General features: G+C 32.5%; 1 protein-coding gene across 1 annotated transcript in view; it reads left to right on the forward strand.

Moving 5' to 3' along the window:
* Nucleotides 1-219: 219 nt before the first annotated feature.
* The window catches only part of LOC139870883 (uncharacterized), a 43043-nt gene continuing 20363 nt past the window's right edge, over nt 220-22899 (forward strand). The window contains exon 1 of the mRNA XM_071858647.1: nt 220-537. Coding sequence (XP_071714748.1) covers nt 220-537 — 318 coding nt within the window. The remainder of the gene's footprint in view (nt 538-22899) is intronic.

Genomic DNA, 22899 nt, shown 5'->3' on the forward strand with positions numbered 1-22899 from the left:
AAGGCAGCGCCTTTTGAATCACTGTATGGCAGAAAGTGCAGATCACCCGTATGTTGGAATGAGTAAGGAGATAGTCAATTGACTGGTCCTGAGATCATACATGAAACAACTGAGAAGATCATGCAGATACAAGAGAGACTGAAAACAGCTCGAAGTCGTCAAAAGAGTTACACCGACGTAAGAAGGTGAGATTTAGAATTTCAGGTTGGAAACAAGGTTATGCTCAAAGTATCACCCTGGAAGAGTGGAGTGCATTTTGGTAAAAGTGGCAAGCTAAGTCCGAGATATATTGGACCATTTGAGATTACCGAGAGAATTGGACCGGCAGCGTACAGGCTGAAACTACCACAAGAACTCAGTGAGATACATGACACTTTCCATGTTTCTAATTTGAAGAAATGCTTATCAGATGAAAGTTTGATAATTCCTTTGGAAGAGGTACAAGTTGATCCTAAGCTTAATTTCGTTGAAGAGCCTATTGAGATCATGGACCATAAAGTCAAACAGCTAAAGCAAAGCAGAATCCCGTTAGTTAAAGTTAGAGGGAACACCCGTAGAGGACCAGAATATACGTGGGAGCGTGAAGATCAGATGAGGCAAAAGTATCCGCAACAGTTTCCCGAGGAGACGACTACGGGCTACGGCGGACGTACACTAAAATTTCGGGACGGAATTTTTCATAACTGGTGGGTAATGTAATAACTCGACTTTTTCTGTTTACTATCGTTACTTGTCCATTAAATATTTAACGGTGTTTACGTAGACTTTGTGTGTATAATGGAATTAAATGCATACTTGATCCTAGTGGATTACTTGAATTAATGTGTTGTATTAATTTATGAACTTGTTTTGGATAGCGAAATAACTAGAAAACATTATGATTAAGTTAATTGCCTAGGAAACTTTTCAGTTAACGGAACTCAGTTAAACGATAAAATAATTATTTTTAATAATTATTAACTTTAGGAAAAACTTATTTAATTTATTATTTACTTAATGAATTAAACCCGGTGATTTCGTTTCAACAACTAGTTAACGTTCCAGAGACCCAGTACGGTTAACGGCATTCGAAACGGACCACGCCCGTACGAGTAATTAAGCAAAACGAGCCCAGAACACCCCTTATAGAGCCCCACGACCGAACACCCCCTCCCCCTTCCTTAATATACTTAACTTGGGCTAAAAGATCAATTGCTAGTTTAATTAGGCCCTAATATAGACTATAAATAGAAAATTAGATCACAAACCCTCATTATTTTCTTGAGCTAGTCGATTTTGCTCTCTCCCTCCCCCCTAGGAAGCCGTCGGCCACCATCAGCCCACAACCACCATCACCACTCAAAATTAGATCAAGGATTGAAGATCAAAGTTGTTCCCTAGATCGTTCTACACACCCTAGCAAATCGATCTCCGCTCTGGTTATCATCAATTAAGGGTTAAGGGGGAAGATATCTCCAAAACCGCTTTCCGGACTCGTTATGGTAGTTATGAATTTCTTGTAATGCCATTTGGTCTCACTAACGCACCGGCGGTGTTCATGGACCTCATGAACCGCGTGTGCAAACCGTATCTCGATAAATTCGTTATTGTGTTCATCGATGACATCTTGGTCTATTCTAAAAGCAAAGAAGAACACGAACAACACCTTCGACTCGTGCTCGAACTCTTGAGACAAGAACAACTCTATGCCAAATTCTCCAAGTGTGAATTTTGGTTGAAGGAAGTTCAATTTCTCGGTCATATCGTAAGCGACCAAGGTATTAAGGTTGATCCTGCAAAGATTGAAGCCATTAGAAAATGGGAGACTCCTACTACTCCTACTTACATTCGTCAATTCTTGGGTCTCGCCGGGTACTATCGTAGATTCATCAAAAACTTCTCTTTGGTTGCACGTCCTCTAACCGAGTTAACTCACAAAGGAAAGAAACTCATTTGGGCGACCGAGGAAGAATCTGTGTTTCAAGTCTTGAAGACAAAGCTAACCACTGCTCCTATCTTGTCACTTCCCGAAGGCAATGATGATTTTGTTGTATATTGCGATGCCTCGAAACATGGTGTGTATTGATGCAACGAAAGAAAGTCATTGCTTATGTCTCTTGACAACTAAAAATTCATGAACAGAACTACACGACATGATCTCGAACTCAGAGCTGTTGTCTTTGCACTTAAAATGTGGAGACATTATCTTTATGGAACCAAGAGTACCATCTTCACGGATCACAAAAGCCTCAAACACATCTTCGACCAAAAGCAAGTAAACATGAGACAACGACGGTGGATTGAAACCTTAAATGATTACGATTGTGAGCTTCGTTACCATCCCAGAAAGGCAAACGTAGTAGCCGATGCCTTAAGTCGAAAGGAAAGAGTGGTGCCTCTTCGTGTCCGAGCTCTAAACATCACCATTCACACCAACCTCAATAGTCAAATTCGGGTAGCCCAAGATGAGGCTCTCAAGGATGAAAACATCTCTCTCGAACAATTGAATGTCTTCACCTCTCGATTCGAAGTTAAGGAGACCGGACTCCAATATTTCGCCGGAAGAATTTGGGTGCCTAGTTATGGAGACTTGCGAAACCTTATTTTAGACAAAGCCCATAAGTCAAGATATTCGATTCACCCTGGTGCCAATAAAATGTACCACAACCTCAAAGAACAATATTGGTGGCCGAACATTAAAAGGGACGTTGCTACTTATGTTGGAAAGTGTCTAACTTGCTCCAAAGTCAAAGCCGAACATCAAAGACCGTCCGGACTACTTCAACAACCCAAAATCTCGCAATGGAAGTAGGAAAGGATAACGATGGATTTTATCACCAAACTACCAAAGACGGTGCGCGGTTATGATACTATTTGGGTTATTGTTGACCGTCTCACCAAGTCCGCACACTTCCTAGCTATGAAGGAAACCGACAACATGGAAAAACTTGCACAACTTTACATTAAAGAGATCGTAGCCCATCACGGTGTGCCTTTATCGATTATTTCTGACCGAGATGGCCGTTTTGTTTCTAGATTTTGGTGTACTTTACAAGAAGCGTTGAGAACGCGTTTAGACATGAGCACCGCATACCATCCACAAACTGGCGGACAAAGCGAGCGCACAATTCAAACTTTGGAAGACATGCTACGAGCTTGTGTTATCGACTTTGAAAAGCTTGGGATAAGCACTTGCCTCTCGCCGAATTCTCCTACAATAATAGTTACCACACGCGTATCAACGCCGCACCTTTTGAAGATTTGTATGGCCGAAAATGTCGTTCTCCTCTTTGTTGGGCCGAAGTAGGCGACACACAAATCACCGGACCCGAACTCATTCATGAAACAACCGAGAAGATCGTTCAAATCCAAGATAGGCTCCGTACGGCCCGTAGTCGTCAAAAGAGCTATACCAATAAAAGACGCAACGACCTCGAATTTCAAGTCGGTGATCGCGTAATATTAAAAGTCGCACCTTGGAAAGGTGTAATCCATTTCGGGAAACACGGAAAGCTACATCCGCGGTATATTGGTCTTTTCGAAATCTTGGAGCGTGTTGGAACCGTTGCTTATTGTTTAGATCTTCCACCTCAACTGAGCTCCGTTCATCCTAATTTCCATGTATCAAACTTGAAGAAGTGTTTTGTTGAACCCAAACTCATCATCCCTCTCGAGGAACTTACTATTGATGACAAACTTCATTTTGTGGAGGAACCAGTTGAAATTGTGGACACCTCCGTCAAAATGCTAAAACAAAGCCGAATTCTAATTGTCAAGGTCCGTTGGAACGCCAAAAGGGGACCCGAGTTTACTTGGGAAAGGCAAGATCAAATGCAAAGGAAATACCCACATTTATTCGTGGATTCGGAAACGCAAGATGTCGAGGAAGAAACAACGACTACTACGCCTACTTAAATTTCGGGACGAAATTTCTTTTAAGGAGTAGGTAATGTAACATCCCACCTTTTTCCGTTTACCTTCCGTTTAATTATTTAAAGTCCGTTATATGATTATAACATCTTCTGTTAAAACGCGTTTTAAATTATCTCGTTTAGGTAATTCACGCACCCGCTTTGAAACTTGAGGGACTAAACTTGCCAAAGGACAGAAGGTTTGACTAGGTCAACTAGTCAAACCCTTCTCCTCCACTCATCCATTCACCTCCCTTTCTAACTTTTGATACTTCCATTTTCTCTCAGCTCACTCAACAAGATTCATCATCTATTCAAGATCTAGCAAGCATCAATTCAAACAAATTACATATTTGGAATCCTTGCATCTTCCTCTTCGATTCCATACCGATTTCATTAAGTTTGGGTAGCTTTCTAAAAACATTAGATTTTGTGTTCTTGATAATTTTGACATATAAAAGTATTAATTAGTGTATATGGCTCAAGTCTAACATGAATATATAATTTGTATGCTCGATCTTGTTATTTTAAGTAACTAGCATGAACTTGAAAGTTGGTGTGTTGATTTTGTGATTTGGTTGCTTAAATGTTAAAAGTTCATGTATTAAATGTGTTACTAGCGTCACTAGCTTCATTTTGATGTGTAGGTTGATTAAGGAAACTTCATTAATATGATTATTGTTTTGGTGATTTGGGTTAGGGTTTGATAGGCTTGATTATGAACTTTGATGCATTAAATGCTATGAAATGTTGTTAATAAGTATTTAGTTGCAATGTGTGTTTAATTACCTTCGAAACGACATACCATACATGTAAATTGGTTGCTCGAATCATGAAACGCATTTAATGGACTTGAATGTAATAAATGGTGAGCATTTAATGCTATTTTGGTTGATGTAAATGTTAAATTGATTGATGAAATGTGCTTAGTTGCGTTCCTCGTCAAAATACATTTCCGATGATATAAGATACATGTTTTGATTGTTTGCGGATCATAAAATGTGATTGTTTGAAGTTTAGTTCGTGCACTTGTGTGTTTTCAGCAAAACAGGTCTGTGCACTAATCTGGACGCCATCCAGATTCTTGGGCGCTGTTCAGATTCTTAGACGCTGTAAAGACTCGTCCTAATCCATCCAGACGAATACATTACAATTGATTACATCGCGAGGTACTTGACCTCTATATGATACATTTTACAAACATTGCATTCGTTTTTGAAAAGACAATCTTTCATTACATCGAAAGTTGACGGCATGCATACCATTTCATAATATATCTAACTATAATTGACTTAATAATAATCTTGATGAACTCAATGACTCGAATGCAATGTCTTTTGAAATATGTCATGAATGACTCCAAGTAATATCTCTAAAATGAGCAAATGCATAGCGGAATATTTCTTTCATACCTGATAGATCTATCTTTAGGATTCGTGTCAATTAGTAGATCGGTTTACTAATTCTTAGGTTAGCAAGAAAAAAGGGGCATATTCGGCTTCGATCATTCAACCATATAATGTAGTTTCTATTACTTGTGTCTATTTCAAAAAACAGTTATAAAAGCAGCGCATGTATTCTCAGTCCCAAAAATATATATTGCAAAAGCATTTAAAAAGGGAGTAATAAAACTCACCATATTGTATTTTGTAGTAAAAATACATATGACGATATTGAACAATGCAGGGTTGGCCTTGGATTCACGAACCTATGTCAAGTATGTATATTAACACATATAATCACATAATTACTTCTATATATATATATATATATATATATATATATATATATATATATATATATATATATATATATATATATATATGTATATATATATATATATGTATATATATATATATGTATATATATATATATATATATATGTATATATATATATATATATGTATATATATATATATATATATACTTTATTTATACTTTATATCTTTAGCTTTATTTTATATATAGTTATTTTGTAAAATTATCAATATTTATACATATAGTTATTTTAAAATATATATATATATATATATATATATATATATATATATATATATATATATATATATATATATATATATTGGTATAATATCAAAAATTAATAATTTGTTATAAAAATAATAACAATAATAATGATTCTAGAAAAAAAAAATGATAATAATAATAATAATAATAATAATAATAATAATAATAATAATAATAATAATAGTAATGACAACACTAATTTTAATGAAGATAATAATTTTAACAATAATACTAATACTATCATTTAATAATAATAATAATAATAGTTATGTTGAAATGTTGAAAATAATGATTTTAATAACCTTAGTAATAATAATAATAATAATAATAATAATAATAATAATAATAATAATAATAATAATAATAATAATAATAAATAAAGTAATAATAATAATAAAAGCTACCTTATAAGGCTTTTTAAAAAAAAAAACTGCTCGCCCCCGGGTTCGAACAAGCGACCTCACGCTTACCCCTCACACTCCCATACCATTGAGCTGCAAGATCTATTTATGAGATTATCTATGCTTAAAACTATTTAACCCATAAATCTGTGTCTGATTCTTCTTCTTCATCATAACCGAAAATCAAATCACAAGTAACATCATCATTGGTTCATCTTCATTCGTTAAAATAGAATCATACTCGAATAATCATCATACACCCGTCATCATCATAATATAATCATAATCCTCATCTTCCTTATTACGTCATCATCGTCATTCACATCATGATCAACATCATCAATGTCTTCGAATCATCATCTCTTTTGCCATATATCATCACTTATTCCCTAATCAATATCGTTCGTTTAAGAAATGTGTTTGTTTCTTGCTCGTGAATTAACAGAACAAAAGGAGACAGAATTTTCGAGCAATCTTCCAATAGAGTTATTTGGATCTCGGCTTACATTAGTTTAACAAGCCCCACACAAAAGAAAAAGAAAAAAAAATACTCCGGCCTAACATCAAGAAAGGTGGCCCAACAGAATAGGATTTATGGATCAAATTTAGGGTGTTCGATTTATTTAAAAAAAAATAACAGGAATATGGTTGCCGATTATTTAATCGCAAGTTGCACATGTTTGGATGATTGAAGTGGGGTGTGTAGTAGGTTTAATGTAGGTATCGATGAATAAATAAAAAAAACAGCTGGAAAGGTGTTATGCTGCATGGGATTCGATTAGAAAAGGAAAAGGAGAAACAATGACTCTCAATCATTCTTAATCATCAACTTTACTTCCATTAATCCTTATATACTTGACACCTTCATTAACATAGTCGATTTTTTTATTATCTTCCAATCCACACTATCTATGTTTAACAACGAGGATAAAAAAAAATACAAAAGGGTGGCGGTTTATTACTAAGGTGAAGGTGGTGGATGTAAGATCTCAAGTGGTGATTTGATCATGGTTAAGGAAAAATAGGAGACGATTGCGGTTTGATGAAGCTTCGAATAGTAATCAAATCAAAGTGAGTTTAGTGGTGCGAGATTATTTGGTTTGAGTTTTAGCTGGGTATTGGTCTTTCTTTTGAATCGAAAAGTTAGCAGCTGCAGGAGACGGATGACACAAAAATATAGAAGCATGAAGAAGAAGAAGCATTTGGTTTTGGTGATGGTGTCTCAAGGTGATAGAAGGTTGGGTTCAAAGGTGAGTTTCATGAAAATTAAGTGAGTTTTATGATCATGTATGTGTGTGTTTAGTAATGAGGTTGAGATATCGTTTGGTTTATCTCAAATAGTGTAGGATCGATTTGTGTTTATGTAATGGAAGAATTTATTGTGAAAGTGATTGTTATGGTGATCGATTAAGAGGTTTGTAGTGTGTGTTTTTAACATGTGTTGTATTTGCAGAGTAACATATAAATGTTAATAAACATAATTACAGCTAATGTGACTCCATTATCGTTTGTTTTGTAGCCTGATTTGCTCGACACAAAATATTGTGTCAGAATTAATAAAATGAAAAGTATGATCGATTCTAACTGCATTTGTTTGTTATAGGAATATTTGGAATCGATTTGTACTAGCTGATAGACAGAAAACAAATTAGGATACAGTTGGAAAATGATTGAAAACAGAATACATGAATTTTGGTGTTAATACATATATATTCAGTCATATTTATATATTTGTAATTATATATATATATATATATATATATATATATATATATATATATATATATATATATATATATATATATATATATATATATATATAATTACAAATATATAAATATGACTGAATATATATATATATATATATATATATATATATATATATATATATATATACAAAATACGGATATACATGTATAAATACTTATATATATAAATACGGATATACATGTATAAATACTTATATATATATATATATATATATATATATATATATATATATATATATATATATATATATGTATGTATTCAATTTAAAAACTGTATCCATTAGTAGTTAAATATCTGTAAGGTTGATTGATACATGTAACATATTAATATATAGAATTCGTTTATTTATTTAGTTTAATTTTATATATAATATTAATTAATAAATACATAATAATGCAAAATTATTATTAATAATTATAAAATAATAAAATATTTAGAATAATGATACTAGTAGTTATATTAATGTTTATAATGGTAATATTAATAAATTGTATTATTTTTACAATAATAATAATAATAACAATGACCTTTAATAATAATTGTGATGATAACATTTAATAATAATACTAATATTAATCATAATAACTAAAATTATAATTTTATTATTAGTAATAATAATAATAATAATAATAATAATAATAATAATGATATTAACATTGATAATTATAGTAATAATAGTAACAATAACAATAACATAACATAACAAATCAAATGTATAATTTTTATATTATAATATTTAATAATATTTAATGATACTGAGATTAATTAATAATGTATATAATAATAATATAATAACTAGAATTAACTTGTAATTACCTATAATACATTACCAATTCATTATACCATATCTATATACACATAAATGTTCATGAATCATCGGGAATAGTTACAGGTTAAATGAAATATATGAAACAGTTCAAACTTTTTGAGACTCATCATTACAGACTTTGCTTATCGTGTCAAAACATATAAGGATTAAGTTTAAATTTGGTCGGAAATCTCCGGGTTGTCACAGTACCTACCCGTTAAAGAAATTTCGTCCCGAAATTTGAGTGAGGTCGTCATGGCTAACAATAACAATGTTTTCATGACGAATATGAGTTGATAGATAGAGCTTTATTACCATAGAGTAATATGGATAAAATAATTCGATTACTCGAAGAGTACGAGTGAAGCTATCACTAAATAGTGAAATGAGAAAGACATGTTTCATCATAACTTTTGAATAGTCATGGTTGAATTTAGAAAAATAAGGTGCATCTTGACTTTTGATATTGTCTTGGTTGAATTCCGGAATTCAAGGGATTTAAAGAAATCTTTGAAATCTGAATAAGGTTTGATTCTTCGGTGAGTAAGGAAGTTAAGGTCTCTATAATTAATTACGGTGATCTGCCTCGATTACTCTGTCTGATATTTCCATTAAAAATTAAGCTCTTTCGTTCCATTATTCTCACCATTCCTATACTTTCTTTCTTAGTTCATACATCCAAAAGATTATGAAAATGCTTAATCGCGTTCTAATCCTTGTTATTTTCCTAATTATCATTTCTGTCATTCTTCTTTTCAATCTTCCACCAGAAAAATTTGTTTACTTCTACTATTACCTTGGGTGATATTATTCTTAATTATACCGTGTCTTTATATTGGTATTCGTATTAATATCCACGGTTTGTAGTTTCTGCATTGTTGTTGGGTTTTATATCTTCCCTTATATTTCGATGTCCCTGCTTCTGTCTCCTATAATCATTGTCATCCTCAGTTAATACTCTCTCTTATTTGCTACGATTTATACCCCCTCTCTATTTCGGAGCTTCATGCTTTTGTTTTCTTTTCGCAAGTAATGGTCCAGAATTCATAGGTATGGAGTTTCGAATAATCTTAATGTTCTAAGTAGAAAGGGACATAATAGCACGATCTTGATTGGTTAAATTATCAGAATTTACGGTAAAAGATAGAACTATTAAGAAATATGTTCTTGATATGTTTATAAGTTAGATAGAATGTAAGAGTCGTGTAACATGGCACATGACGACGTTATGATCTGTGAATCATCACGTTCCAATAGAAACTCAGCATAACTTACTGTAATATAATCACGTTGATCAAGTATCATTATATTATACTAACTCATGCATCAATTTCCAACACTACTTCAAAATCATTCATAATTCAAACTCGAATTTTTAATGAAATTTAGAAACTAAAGTAGTTTCCTTTATGATGTAATATAGATAACACGAAGAGATAAATAATTTCGGACGAGAATATTTATGAAAATATCTTCAGAAATATCGAAGATATTTATGATGATATTTTGGAATTTCTAAGTTCGAAGGTTGATGAAGAAAAATTTTTCGCAAGATTTTAACATGACTTCGGAGCAAGATATTCTCTAAAGATTTCAACGGATCCAGAATTACCTGTATTCTTTGAATATAGGGTGTGGTCCTTGTATTTGTCCTTGGTCTCCTTCGTGGTTAGCTCAATCTGTTTTCCAGTTCCAACTTTTTTGAGCTTTTCCAACATACTATTCTTTATCATCAAACTTCCGACGATTAAGGTCGTTTACGGTTGCCTACAGTTTCTGTTGCTTCATTCAGCCTTTTCAAAGTTCAATGTATTGCTTAGTAAGCTGGGTGCTTTTCAAAATTTCAGAATTGAAGATCGTAGTTTTAGGAGATAATTGTTATATGTATACATATAACTGTTGATGTATACATGATGCGAGATTTCAAAATACTGATTGCTAATTTCTGATAATTGGTATGGCAATTCTTGTTACAAGATGCGGTTGAGTATATGATAGGGTTTTAATGGATATAATGATTTTTCAGAAAGTCAAAGATCAATGAAGTTGCTAGTAAGTTTACTGCAAATGCGGTGGGATATAATCGGTTCTTCGGTAACGATGACGAGAGGCAAACTTATATATCAAAGTTATAGTAGAGTTCATTCGAATGAAAAGTCAAAATTGATTTGTTGAAGCTGTGACAAAATTGCCTAATTTGGAAAGGGATTGTAAAGTTATTTTCGGTAATAACAACGCCAAAGGAGCTAGCACAGATACGTGTTAAACGTTTACTCAGGTTCCGAGTGTTTTTCAGGTGCATAACTATATGCATCAATCTTTTCTTCCGTAAATGAAGTGCGGTTGGTTCATCCTCTCGATTGAGGTGTTTTCAAGAATCATGAAAGGTTTGAACGTAGATTGTAATCGTCAAGATATAAATGAGGTTTAAGATGAAATCAAGTGGCAAAATCGAAGGAATGTTTAGTTTCATATGTTATAATCAATATTTTAATTCATTTTAATTGTCCAATGTTTTTAGTCCACAGTTGATAGTCCACAGTTAACAGTCCAATAATTCATATATAGTTTAATATATAATATTCAAATTAATTAATACGTATCGTGACCCGTGTACATGTCTCAGACTCGATCACAACTCAAAGTATATATATTATTATAGAATCAACCTCAACCCTGTATAGAGAACTCGATCATTACTGCATATAGAGTGCCTATGGTTATTCCAAATAATATATATAGATCCGTCGATATGATATGTCAAAACCTTGTATACGTGTCCCGATATTTAAAATGCGTAAAATAAATAACAAATTAAATGATGATAAATAAAGTGCATAAAGTAAATAACAGAAATTAAATGATGATAAATAAAATTGCGATAATTAAATTGCGATAAATAAACTGCGATAAATAAAATGTAATAAGGAATTAACAGTTAGGTAGGAACAGTTAGCAAGGATTTTGTTAGCGTGGTTTCTTAACAGAATTTCTTATAGTTAATTTGTTTGTTTCTAACAAATTTTTATTTTGTCCAATGTTTTTCTTCATTATGCCACTTGTTGGATTCTGATAAATCAAAATCCAAATATGAAATTGAATGAAAATGGTTATTCTGTGGTGAACGGATTCGTATATCGGTATATGTAAGTAGGATAGTAAATGACTGTTGAATTAGATTTGAAAGAATGTACAGTGTACTTATTAATGTGAAATCTAAATATTCCTCGGGTATTACCTACCCGTTAAAATATTTTCATCATTAACAGTTTGTACGAAAGAATTTTTAATTACAGTCTTTATGAAAAAATATGTATACATATATATTTTCTTCAGATGTAATCATGGATTTAATGAGTTAATATGATATTAAACTTATTTGATTTATCATTAGAACAAGAATATATAATCTCTAAAACATTAGAGATTACATAATCGCCATGTCGAACGAAGATAAATGATGTAGATCGATACGTAGAACAGTGATTATACTCGAGGTACAGAATGAGATGTTGAGGTGTGTGTTGTTGATGGTATGGGTGCTATTGATGGTGGTCATGTTGATGTCGGTGATGTTACTGAAGCTGGTAAGTTTGCACCATATTTTCCAAAACTATTACTCGAGCACGAAGTTCGCTGACTTCTTGTATTACTCCGGGATGATTGTCGGTCAGAACGAGTGGATGAATAAGGTTTAGAATTGTGGATAAAATATAATTGTGATGAGATACTCTGGAAATGAGAGAGAAAATGGTGTCTCAAACAGGTTCGCCGGTAAGTGCTTCAGGTTCATCGTCAAGAGGGTAATTTGGTTGGTGGAAAGGATCGCCTTCTTCGCGTCTCCATTGATTAAGTTGACTACGAACCCATCTCCAATTCATCCAGAATAGATGATGGCTAATTGATTGATTCATTCCGGTTACACTGCTTTCGGAGCTCGAGTGGAAATCCATATCGGAATAGCTGTCGGAATAACTATCGGAATAGCTATCGAAATCTGAGGGACACAAACTGGTTGAGGGATTCATCTCGTACGATCAGATGAAGTATTTTCTATAAGAAATAGATTATAGGATGTAGATTAGTACCCTGCAATACATAATTTACATATACATATATAATACTAAAATCCCATAAGTTACGGAGGAATCTACGGAAGCTGTCAGGTAAAGGTAACAATAACAGATACGCTAAGATATGAATTTATCTATACACTGTTTATGCAATAGAGGCAGTAAGACATGTCTAGACTTTATGTCACGACCCGGAAAATTTCGACTAATTTTAAGCCAAATTCTCGATACGATTCATTATCTTTGACACGATAAGCAAAGTCTGTTAGGTTGAGTCTCAAAAATTTTGAACTGTTTCATATATTTAATTGACCTTCGACTGTTCTCGACGATTCACGAACAATTAATTGTAAATAGATACATGTATATTTAAATATATATATATATATATATATATATATATATATATATATATATATCATAATTTGTTTAACAACTAGGTATATATAATATTAAACCTAGTTGTTTAAAAATATATAATATATATTTATGTGATAAAACTTGTTATTTAAAACTGATGTTATTTAGAGAGAGAGTAAATGGAAAATGAATGATTACGAGCTTAATTGGCAAATGTCGGTAACACTCGGTTGATGTTTTGTTAGTTTTAATATAAATATTGTACGTGTTCATGAAGGATTGAAATAAAAGTTGAACGGTAAATTGATTACGAGGATTTTAGATTTGTTAAAAATATTTTTACCTTTTAAAGTTTAAATATTAGTACTCCGTACATATAAATTGGAACATAAAATAAATAATTATTGAACCTTTTTGATCAGATTTCCAACAGGTAATGAGTGAAATAATTAAATATATTTAATCTAAAAATTTGGAATTTTTAGGAACACTTTTATACGCTAACTGTTTAGCAATGGAAACGATATAATATCCGCTTTAATCTGTCGGCAGAGTGATAGTAATACACCCATGAATTATGAAAGTAAATCATTGTTTTCCTTTTGTCCATTCATTGAACTATATCTATTATTATATATTAAGATATGCATATGCATACTTTTACATACACACATATTCTAAATTTACATTTGCCTCATCCTTTTCTCTCCAACGATCACTGTATCAAATATATGAAAATCGATTTAGATCCAACCCTCATCAATTCCATCATGAAACTATCACCACTACCTTAATGAACAATCATCACCGAGAAAACCATTCATCATCAACTCAACCATCGTCGAAAACCCAACACTTTTATCATGTTCGATAACCACTCAAAACCCAAGTTATTGTTTGATGAACCTCATACTATCTTTCTGTTTTCTTGTTGTTGCACTCAAATCACAACCAAACCGTCACCCATATGAACACCACCATAGTTCCATCACTTTATATATATTCTTGGTGTCTTTGTGGTTTCCTTTTAAAAGTCCATCGATCACCCCTTCTCTTCTATTGATTCATTCGAACATCTTATGATCACCTCCGAGAACTAACACCTTCGAAATCACCACGGAGAACCGCCACTATTATTTTCGATCACCACCATTTTTGGTATAAACTCAGACCCAAATAACCATTGTGTACACTCCTTGTTTCCTACAACCCACTTCGAACCGTCACCTTCACCACCCCAAGCAACCATCACGATCACCACCTTAGTCTCTCTCTCTCTCATCCCTTCTTCTTCGAGAAACACAAAGAATACCACAAACCATGTAACCTACTATTGTTGTTGCTGTATCTTCTGTTTCTGTTCGAATTAAACGCCTATATCACCATCAAAACCACCCCAAACTGCCACCCTTACTCCACAGTGACCACCATCACACTAAACCATAACCGTCATCCACTCTCACCACAACAACCTACTGTTACACAGCTCGTTTTTATTTCTTTAACTGATCGATCTTTCATGTTATACCCACCACACAAACTATAATTCCTGCTGCTGTACTTTTCTGTTTCTAAATACTTGTTAAAATGCGATAACGATATTGGTGAGGTGACAGTAAGAAGGATACAGCAACAATGGGTGATGATAATGAATAGATTAATTGATAATGATTAAGACTGGAACGAGTAAAATGATGGTGATCAGATTATAATAATAATTAGACTAAGATCATGATGAATAGTTCTGGGTTTAGTTTTTGAAGAAGAAGATGAAAAGAGTTAAAGGTTATATATATTTAGAATACATATTAATTCAGAAAAACATAGACAGAGTAGTTGGTTGGGGGTGTGCTTGGGAGACAGAAGGTCCTGGGTTCGAACCTAGGCCACTACCATTTTTTTTATTAATTGTAAGAGAAACTGATGTGGGCCGAAATCTCTTATGTTCTGTTGGGCCGATCCTTGTGTTGCTGGGCCAAGGAGTTTAATGATGCTGATAAGGAAGAAGATGAAAGAACCGATTTACAAGATAAATTAAATAAAAATAAAACATGGTTATAACAGAAAAGGAGAAATAGATAAACGATTAGGTGTGAGGTCATTTAGCGAGAGGTCGTGGGTTCGAGCCCGGTCAAGGACACTTATTTTTGAAACTTAATCTTGAGGTAGTTTTATATTATTAGTATTATTATTATTATTATCATTCTTATTATTATTATAAGTATTATTATTATAATTATTATTATTATTAAGAAAATAAGTATTATTATTATTATTATTAAAATTATCATTTTATTTAAAATTAACCTTATTAGTAAAATTATCATCACTTTTATCATTATTATTATTATTATTATTATTATTATTATTATTATTATTATTATTATTATTATTATTATTATTATTATTATTATTATCATAATTAGTATTATTATTAAACATTATTAGTATAAGGTGTTACTAACAATATTATTGTTTTGAATATACAAATAAAATAACTTATTATTATATTATCTTTAACAAGATTTTTATATACTATTTTCAATATTTTTACTAATATTACTATTATATATTATTATTATTATTATTATTATTATTATTAGTATTATTATTTTTATAAAATTATTACAACTATCTATTATCAATATTATTTTATCAAATAAAGTATACGGTATATAATATAAGTAAACTTAGTTGATTAAATGTGATATATGTTAATATATATATATATATATATATAAATGATATAGGTTCGTGAATCCGAGGTCAATCCTACACTTGTTAAATGACGTTATATGTATTTTTACTACAAAATACATTATGGTGAGTTTCATTTGCTCCCTTTTTAATTGCTTTTGCAATATATATTTTTGGGCTGAGAATACATGCGCTGCTTTTATAAATGTTTACAAAATAGACACAAGTACTTAAAAATATATTCTACGTTGAGTTGTACCACTGGCATATTTCCCTGTAGCTTGGTAACTACTATTTACATGGGTATTGTAAACGCGAATCCTGTTGATAGATCTATCGGGCCTGACAACCCCAACCGGACTGGACGACCAGTATTCAACGGTTGCACAGTACTTCATTTTGGTGACTACACTTGGTACGGTGTAGTGAGATTTCATAATAAAGGGAATATGCGAGGTTGATTAAATGTTAAGTATGGTTACCAAGTGCTCAACCACTTAGAATAGTTTTATTAAAACGTTTGTATACATGAAATCTTGTGGTCTATTAACATATGAAAATGATTGTTATGATAAACCTATGAACTCACCAACCTTTTGGTTGACACTTTTAAGCATGTTTATTCTCAGGTACGAATTAAGTCTTCTGCTGTTCAGTTGCTCATTTTAAGGACATTACTTGGAGTCGATCATCGTAATGGGACCAAATGTTGATGACTTCGTCCGGGTGGATAAGGACGGGTCGTTACAGGTGGTATCAGAGCTGGTTTAATTCCGTTTATGAGCGGGTTAATCGTAGAGGGGGTTCTCACAGTGTTACCTGTGACGAAGCATTGGCTCTTACTCATCGCGGTCCCTATTAGGGTTGGCTGTACGTTGCCGAGAGGTGGGCCGTAAAATCAGTGTCTGAGGTACGCTCAGTGGTCACCAGGCGGTTAGCTGGGAAGGCACTGAGTGGGATGCGTCCCCACTGTAGTTACAGGTGGTATCAGAGCGGTGGTCTTAGCGAACCAGGTCTTGTATTAGTGTGTCTAACTAATAGTTGTTAAGATACATTAGTGAGTCTGGACTTCGACCGTGTCTGCATGACAAAAGATTTGCTTATCATTTCTAGTCAGAAATCATCTGCTTATCATCCTTAGGAAATTACCTGCTTGTCATTCTTAGTCTAGACACATCTTACTGCAATGATTGCATGAATAGTGTATAGACAAAAATTCATATCTTAGCATATCTGTTACTGTAGACCTTGCCTGACAGCTTCCGTAGATTCCTCCGTAACTTATGGGATTTTAGTATTATATATGCCTATGTAAATTATATATTTCAGGGTACTAATCTACATCCTATAATCTGTTTCTTATCGAAAATTCTTCATCTGATCGTACGAGATGAATCCCTCAACCAGTTCGAGTCCCTCAGATTTCAATAGCTATTCCGATAGTTATTCCGACAATTATTCCGACATGGATATTCACCTAAGCTTTGAAAGCGGTATCACCAGAATGAATCAATCAATCATCCATCCCCAATTCATCTGATGGGTTCGTAGTCGACTTAATCCATGGAGACGCGAAGAAGGCGATCCTTTCCATCAACCAAATTCACCTCTTGGTGAAGAACCTGGAGCACTTACCGACGAATCTATTCGAAACACCATTTTCAGCCTCATTTCTAGAGTATTTCGACACAATTATATTCTATCCACAATTCTAGATCATATTTATCCGCTTATCCGAACCGAAAATCACCCCGGTATAATAGAAGAAGTCAACGAGCTTCGCGCTCGGGTAGTAGCATTGGAGAATATGGTGCAAAGGTTACAAACACCAGCAGCAGCACCAGCAGCATAACCAGTACCATCATCATCAACATCAACAGTATCATTACCACCACCAACAACAACCGCATCGCAAATCTCAACTTCACAATCTGTCACACGAACATCAACATCATACGCACCATAGATACCAAGGAGTACCAACAACAATGAACAATGAAGTACTAATTTATAACTTCATTGAAGAAATATTCTGCGAAGAATATGTGGTTTCTAAAAGTTTTAGAGATTATTTATTCTAGCTCAAACTGAAAATCAAACGAGTTTAATATCATATTGACTCATTAAATTCATAATTACATCTGAAGAAAATATATATGTATATATATTTTCATAATGATTGTAATTGAAAAATTCTTTCGTACAAACTATTAATGATGAAAATATTTTAACGGGTAGGTAATACCCGAGGAATATTTAAATTTCACATTAATAAATTACACTGTACATTCTTCGAATCTGAGTTGACAGTCATTCACTATCCTACTTACATCCACCGATATACGTATCCGTTCACCGCAGAACAACCATTTTCATACAATTTCATATTTGGATTTTTACTTATCAAAATTCAATAAGTGGCATAATGAAGAAAACATTGGACAAAATAAAATTTGTTAGAAACAAACAATTTAACTATAAGAAGAATTTTGCTAAGAATCCACGCTAACTGTTCCTAGCTAACTGTTCCCAGCTAACTGATTACATTTTATTTATCGCAGTTTATTTATCGCAATTTAATTATCGCAATTTTATTTATCGTCATCTAATTTCTGTTATTTATTTTACGCACTCTAAATATCGGGACACGTATACAAGGTTTTGACATATCATATCGACGCATCTATATATATTATTTGGAATCACCATAGACACTCTATATGCAGTAATGATCGAGTTCTCTATACAGGGTTGAGGTTGATTCTCAAATAATATATATACTTTGAGTTGTGATCGAGTCTGAGACGTATACGGGTCACGACATGTATTAATTAATTCGTATATTATATATTAAACTATATATGAATTATTGGACTGTTACTGTGGACTATCGACTGCGGACTATCGACTGTGGACTACAAACATTGGACAATTAAAAATGAATTAAAATATTGATTATAACATATGAAACTAAACATCTCTTCAAGTTTGCCACTTGATTTCATCTTAAACCTCATTTGAATCTTGACGATTCCAATCCATATTCAAATCTTTCATGATTTTTGAAAACACCTCATATCGAGAGGATGGACCAACCGCATTTCATCTACGAAAGGAAAGATTTATGCATATAGTTATGCACCTGAAAAACTCTCGGAACCTGAGTAAACGTTTAACACGTAGCTGTGCTATTTCCGTAGTGTTATTATTACCCAAAACAACTTGGTAATCCCTTTCAAAGTAGCAAATTTTGTCACAGCTCCAGCAAGATAACTTCGACCTTTCAAAACAACCTTATCAAAACCCTGATATATACACATGCTCTTTTATTGTTACCGGAGAACCTTTTATATTCCACCATAATAACATCAACGTTTAATCATCTCAAAACGCAATTCTCCTGAAAACACCCCGATTTGATAACCAATGATCCAGATCCGTTAACTTTGAAAATGCTGACGAAGCAGCATGTAGTAAATGTTCTTAATGGCCAAAAGTGATGATAAAAGAATGGTGAGTTAGAAACGCTCAATAGAAAATTTGGTACTGAAAAACAGATTGAGTTAATCATGAAGGAGACCAAAGACAAATACAAGAACCAAACCCTATATTCAAAGAATCCAGGTAATTCTAGATCCGGTGAAATCTTTAGAGAATATCCTGCTCCGAAGCCATGTTAAAATCTTGCGGAAAATATTTCCTTATCAATTTTCGAACTTAGAAATTCCCAAAATATCATCATAAATATCTTCGATATTTCTGAGGATATTTTCATAAATATTCTCGTCCGAAATTATATACCTCTTCGTGCTATCTGTATTCCATTATATTGGAAACTTCTGTAAAATCTAAATATAAATTATGAATGAATTGTGGAGAAGTGTTGGGAATTGAAGCATGTGTTAGTATAATATAATGACGCTTGGCCAATGTGATTATATTAGAGTAAGTCATGCGGAGTTTCTAATGGGACGTGATGATTCACAGACTATACCATCATCATGTGCCATGTTACATAACTCTTTCATTCTACTTAACCTCCGAACAAATTAAGAAAGTATATTCTTCATAGTTCTATATTCCGTGATTTCTGGTAATTTAACAAATCAAATCTTATATAGATTTCGAGGATTTTCTTTAAATTCCTTGAATTCCAGAAATCCACCATGACTACGTCAAAAGTTAAGACGAAACTTTCCACTCTTTTGTGACAGCTTCACTCGCACGCTTCACATAATCGAATTGTTTTACCACTATTACTAAATGGTGATAAAACTCTAGTTATTAACTCTTATTCATCATGAAAACATTTTTAGTGTTAGCCATGATGATCTCTATCAAATTTCGGGGACGAAATTTCTTTAACGGGTAGGTACTGTCACGACCCGGAAAATTTCGACTAATTTTAAACCAAATTCTCGATACGATTCATTATCTTTGACACGATAAGCAAAGTCTATTAGGTTGAGTCTCAAAATTTTTGAACCGTTTCATATATTTAATTGACCTTCGACTGTTCTCGACGATTCACGAACAATTAATTGTAAATAGATACATGTATATATATATATATATATATATATATATATATATATATATATATATATATATATAATAATTTGAAATATTAATTGAAATAATATGTAAGTTAATTGTTGGAAATAAATATGTAAAATAATATGCGATATAATGAAAACTATTATTACAAATATATATATATATATATATATATATATATATATATATATATATATATATATATATATATATATATATATATATATATATATATATATATATATATATATATATATATATATATATATATATATATATAATATTAAACCTAGTTGTTTAAAAATTTATAATATATATTTATGTGATAAAACTTGTTATTTAAAACTCATGTTATTTAGAGAGAGAGTAAATGGAAAATGAATGATTACGAGCTTAATTGGCAAATGTCGGTAACACTCGGTTGATGTTTTGTTAGTTTTAATATAAATATTGTACGTGTTCATGAAGGATTGAAATAAAAGTTGAAAGGTAAATCGATTACGAGGATTTTAGATTTGTTAAAAATATTTTTACCTTTTAAAGTTTAAATATTAGTACTCCGTACATATAAATTGGAACATAAAATAAATAATTATTGAACCTTTTTGATCAGATTTCCAACAGGTAATGAGTGAAATAATTAAATATATTTAATCTAAAAATTTGGAATTTTTAGGAACACTTTTATACGCTAACTGTTTAGCAATAGACACGATATAATATCCGCTTTAATCTGTTGGCAGAGTGATAGTAATACACCCGTGAATTATGAAAGTAAATCATTGTTTTCCTTTTGTCCATTCATTGAACTATATCTATTATTATATATTAAGATATGAATATGCATACTTTTACATACACATATATTCTAAATTTGCATTTGCCGCATCCTTTTCTCTCCAACGATCACTGTATCAAATATATGAAAATCGATTTAGATCCAACCCTCATCAATTCCATCATGAAACTATCACTACTACCTTAATGAACAATCATCACTGAGAAAACCATTGATCATCAACTCAACCATTGTCGAAAACCCAACACTTTTATCATGTTCGATAACCACTCAAAACCCAAGTTATTGTTTGATGAACCTCATACTATCTTTCTGTTTTCTTGTTGTTGCACTCAAATCACAACCAAACCGTCACCCATATGAACACCACCATAGTTCCATCACTTTATATATATTCTTGGTGTCTTTGTGGTTTCCTTTTAAAAGTCCATCGATCACCCCTTCTCTTCTATTGATTCATTCAAACATCTTATGATCACCTCCGAGAACTAACACCTTCGAAATCACCACGGAGAATCGCCACTATTATTTTTGATCACCACCATTTTCCGGTATAAACTCAGACCCAAATAACCATTGTGTACACTCCTTGTTTTCTACAACCCACTTCGAACCGTCACCTTCACCACCCCAAGCAACCATCACGATCACCACCTTAGTCTCTCTCTCTCTCATCCCTTCTTCTTCGAGAAACACAAAGAATACCATAAACCATGTAACCTACTATTGTTGTTGCTGTATCTTCTATTTCAGTTCGAATTAAACGCCTATATCACCATCAAAACCACCCCAAACTGCCACCCTTACTCCACCGTGACCACCATCACACTAAACCATAACCGTCATCCACTCTCACCACAACAACCTACTGTTACACAGCTCGTTTTTATTTCTTTAACTGATCGATCTTTCATGTTATACCCACCACACAAACTGTAATTCCTGCTGCTGTACTTTTCTGTTTCTAAATACTTGTTAAAACGCGATAACGATATTGGTGAGGTGACAGTAAGAAGGATACAGCAACAATGGGCGATGATAATGAATAGATTAATTGATAATGATTAAGACTGGAACGAGTAAAATGATGGTGATCAGATTATAATAATAATTAGACTAAGATCATGATGAATAGTTCTGGGTTTAGTTTTTGAAGAAGAAGATGAAAAGAGTTAAAGGTTATATATATTTAGAATACATATTAATTCAGATAAACATAAACAGAGTAGTTGGTTGGGGGTGTGCTTGGGAGACAGAAGCTCCTGGGTTCGAACCTAGGCCACTACCATTTTTTTATTAATTGTAAGAGAAACTAATGTGGGCCGAAATCTCTTATGTTCTGTTGGGCCGATCCTTGTGTTGCTGGGCCAAGGAGTTTAATGACGCTGATAAGGAAGAAGATGAAGGAACCAATTTACAAGATAAATTAAATAAAAATAAAACATGGTTATAACAGAAAAGGAGAAATAGATAAACGATTAGGTGTGAGGTCATTTAGCGAGAGGTCGCGGGTTCGAGC

This window comes from Rutidosis leptorrhynchoides, chromosome 10 (assembly GCF_046630445.1).
Source record: "Rutidosis leptorrhynchoides isolate AG116_Rl617_1_P2 chromosome 10, CSIRO_AGI_Rlap_v1, whole genome shotgun sequence".
NCBI lineage: Eukaryota > Viridiplantae > Streptophyta > Magnoliopsida > Asterales > Asteraceae > Rutidosis > Rutidosis leptorrhynchoides.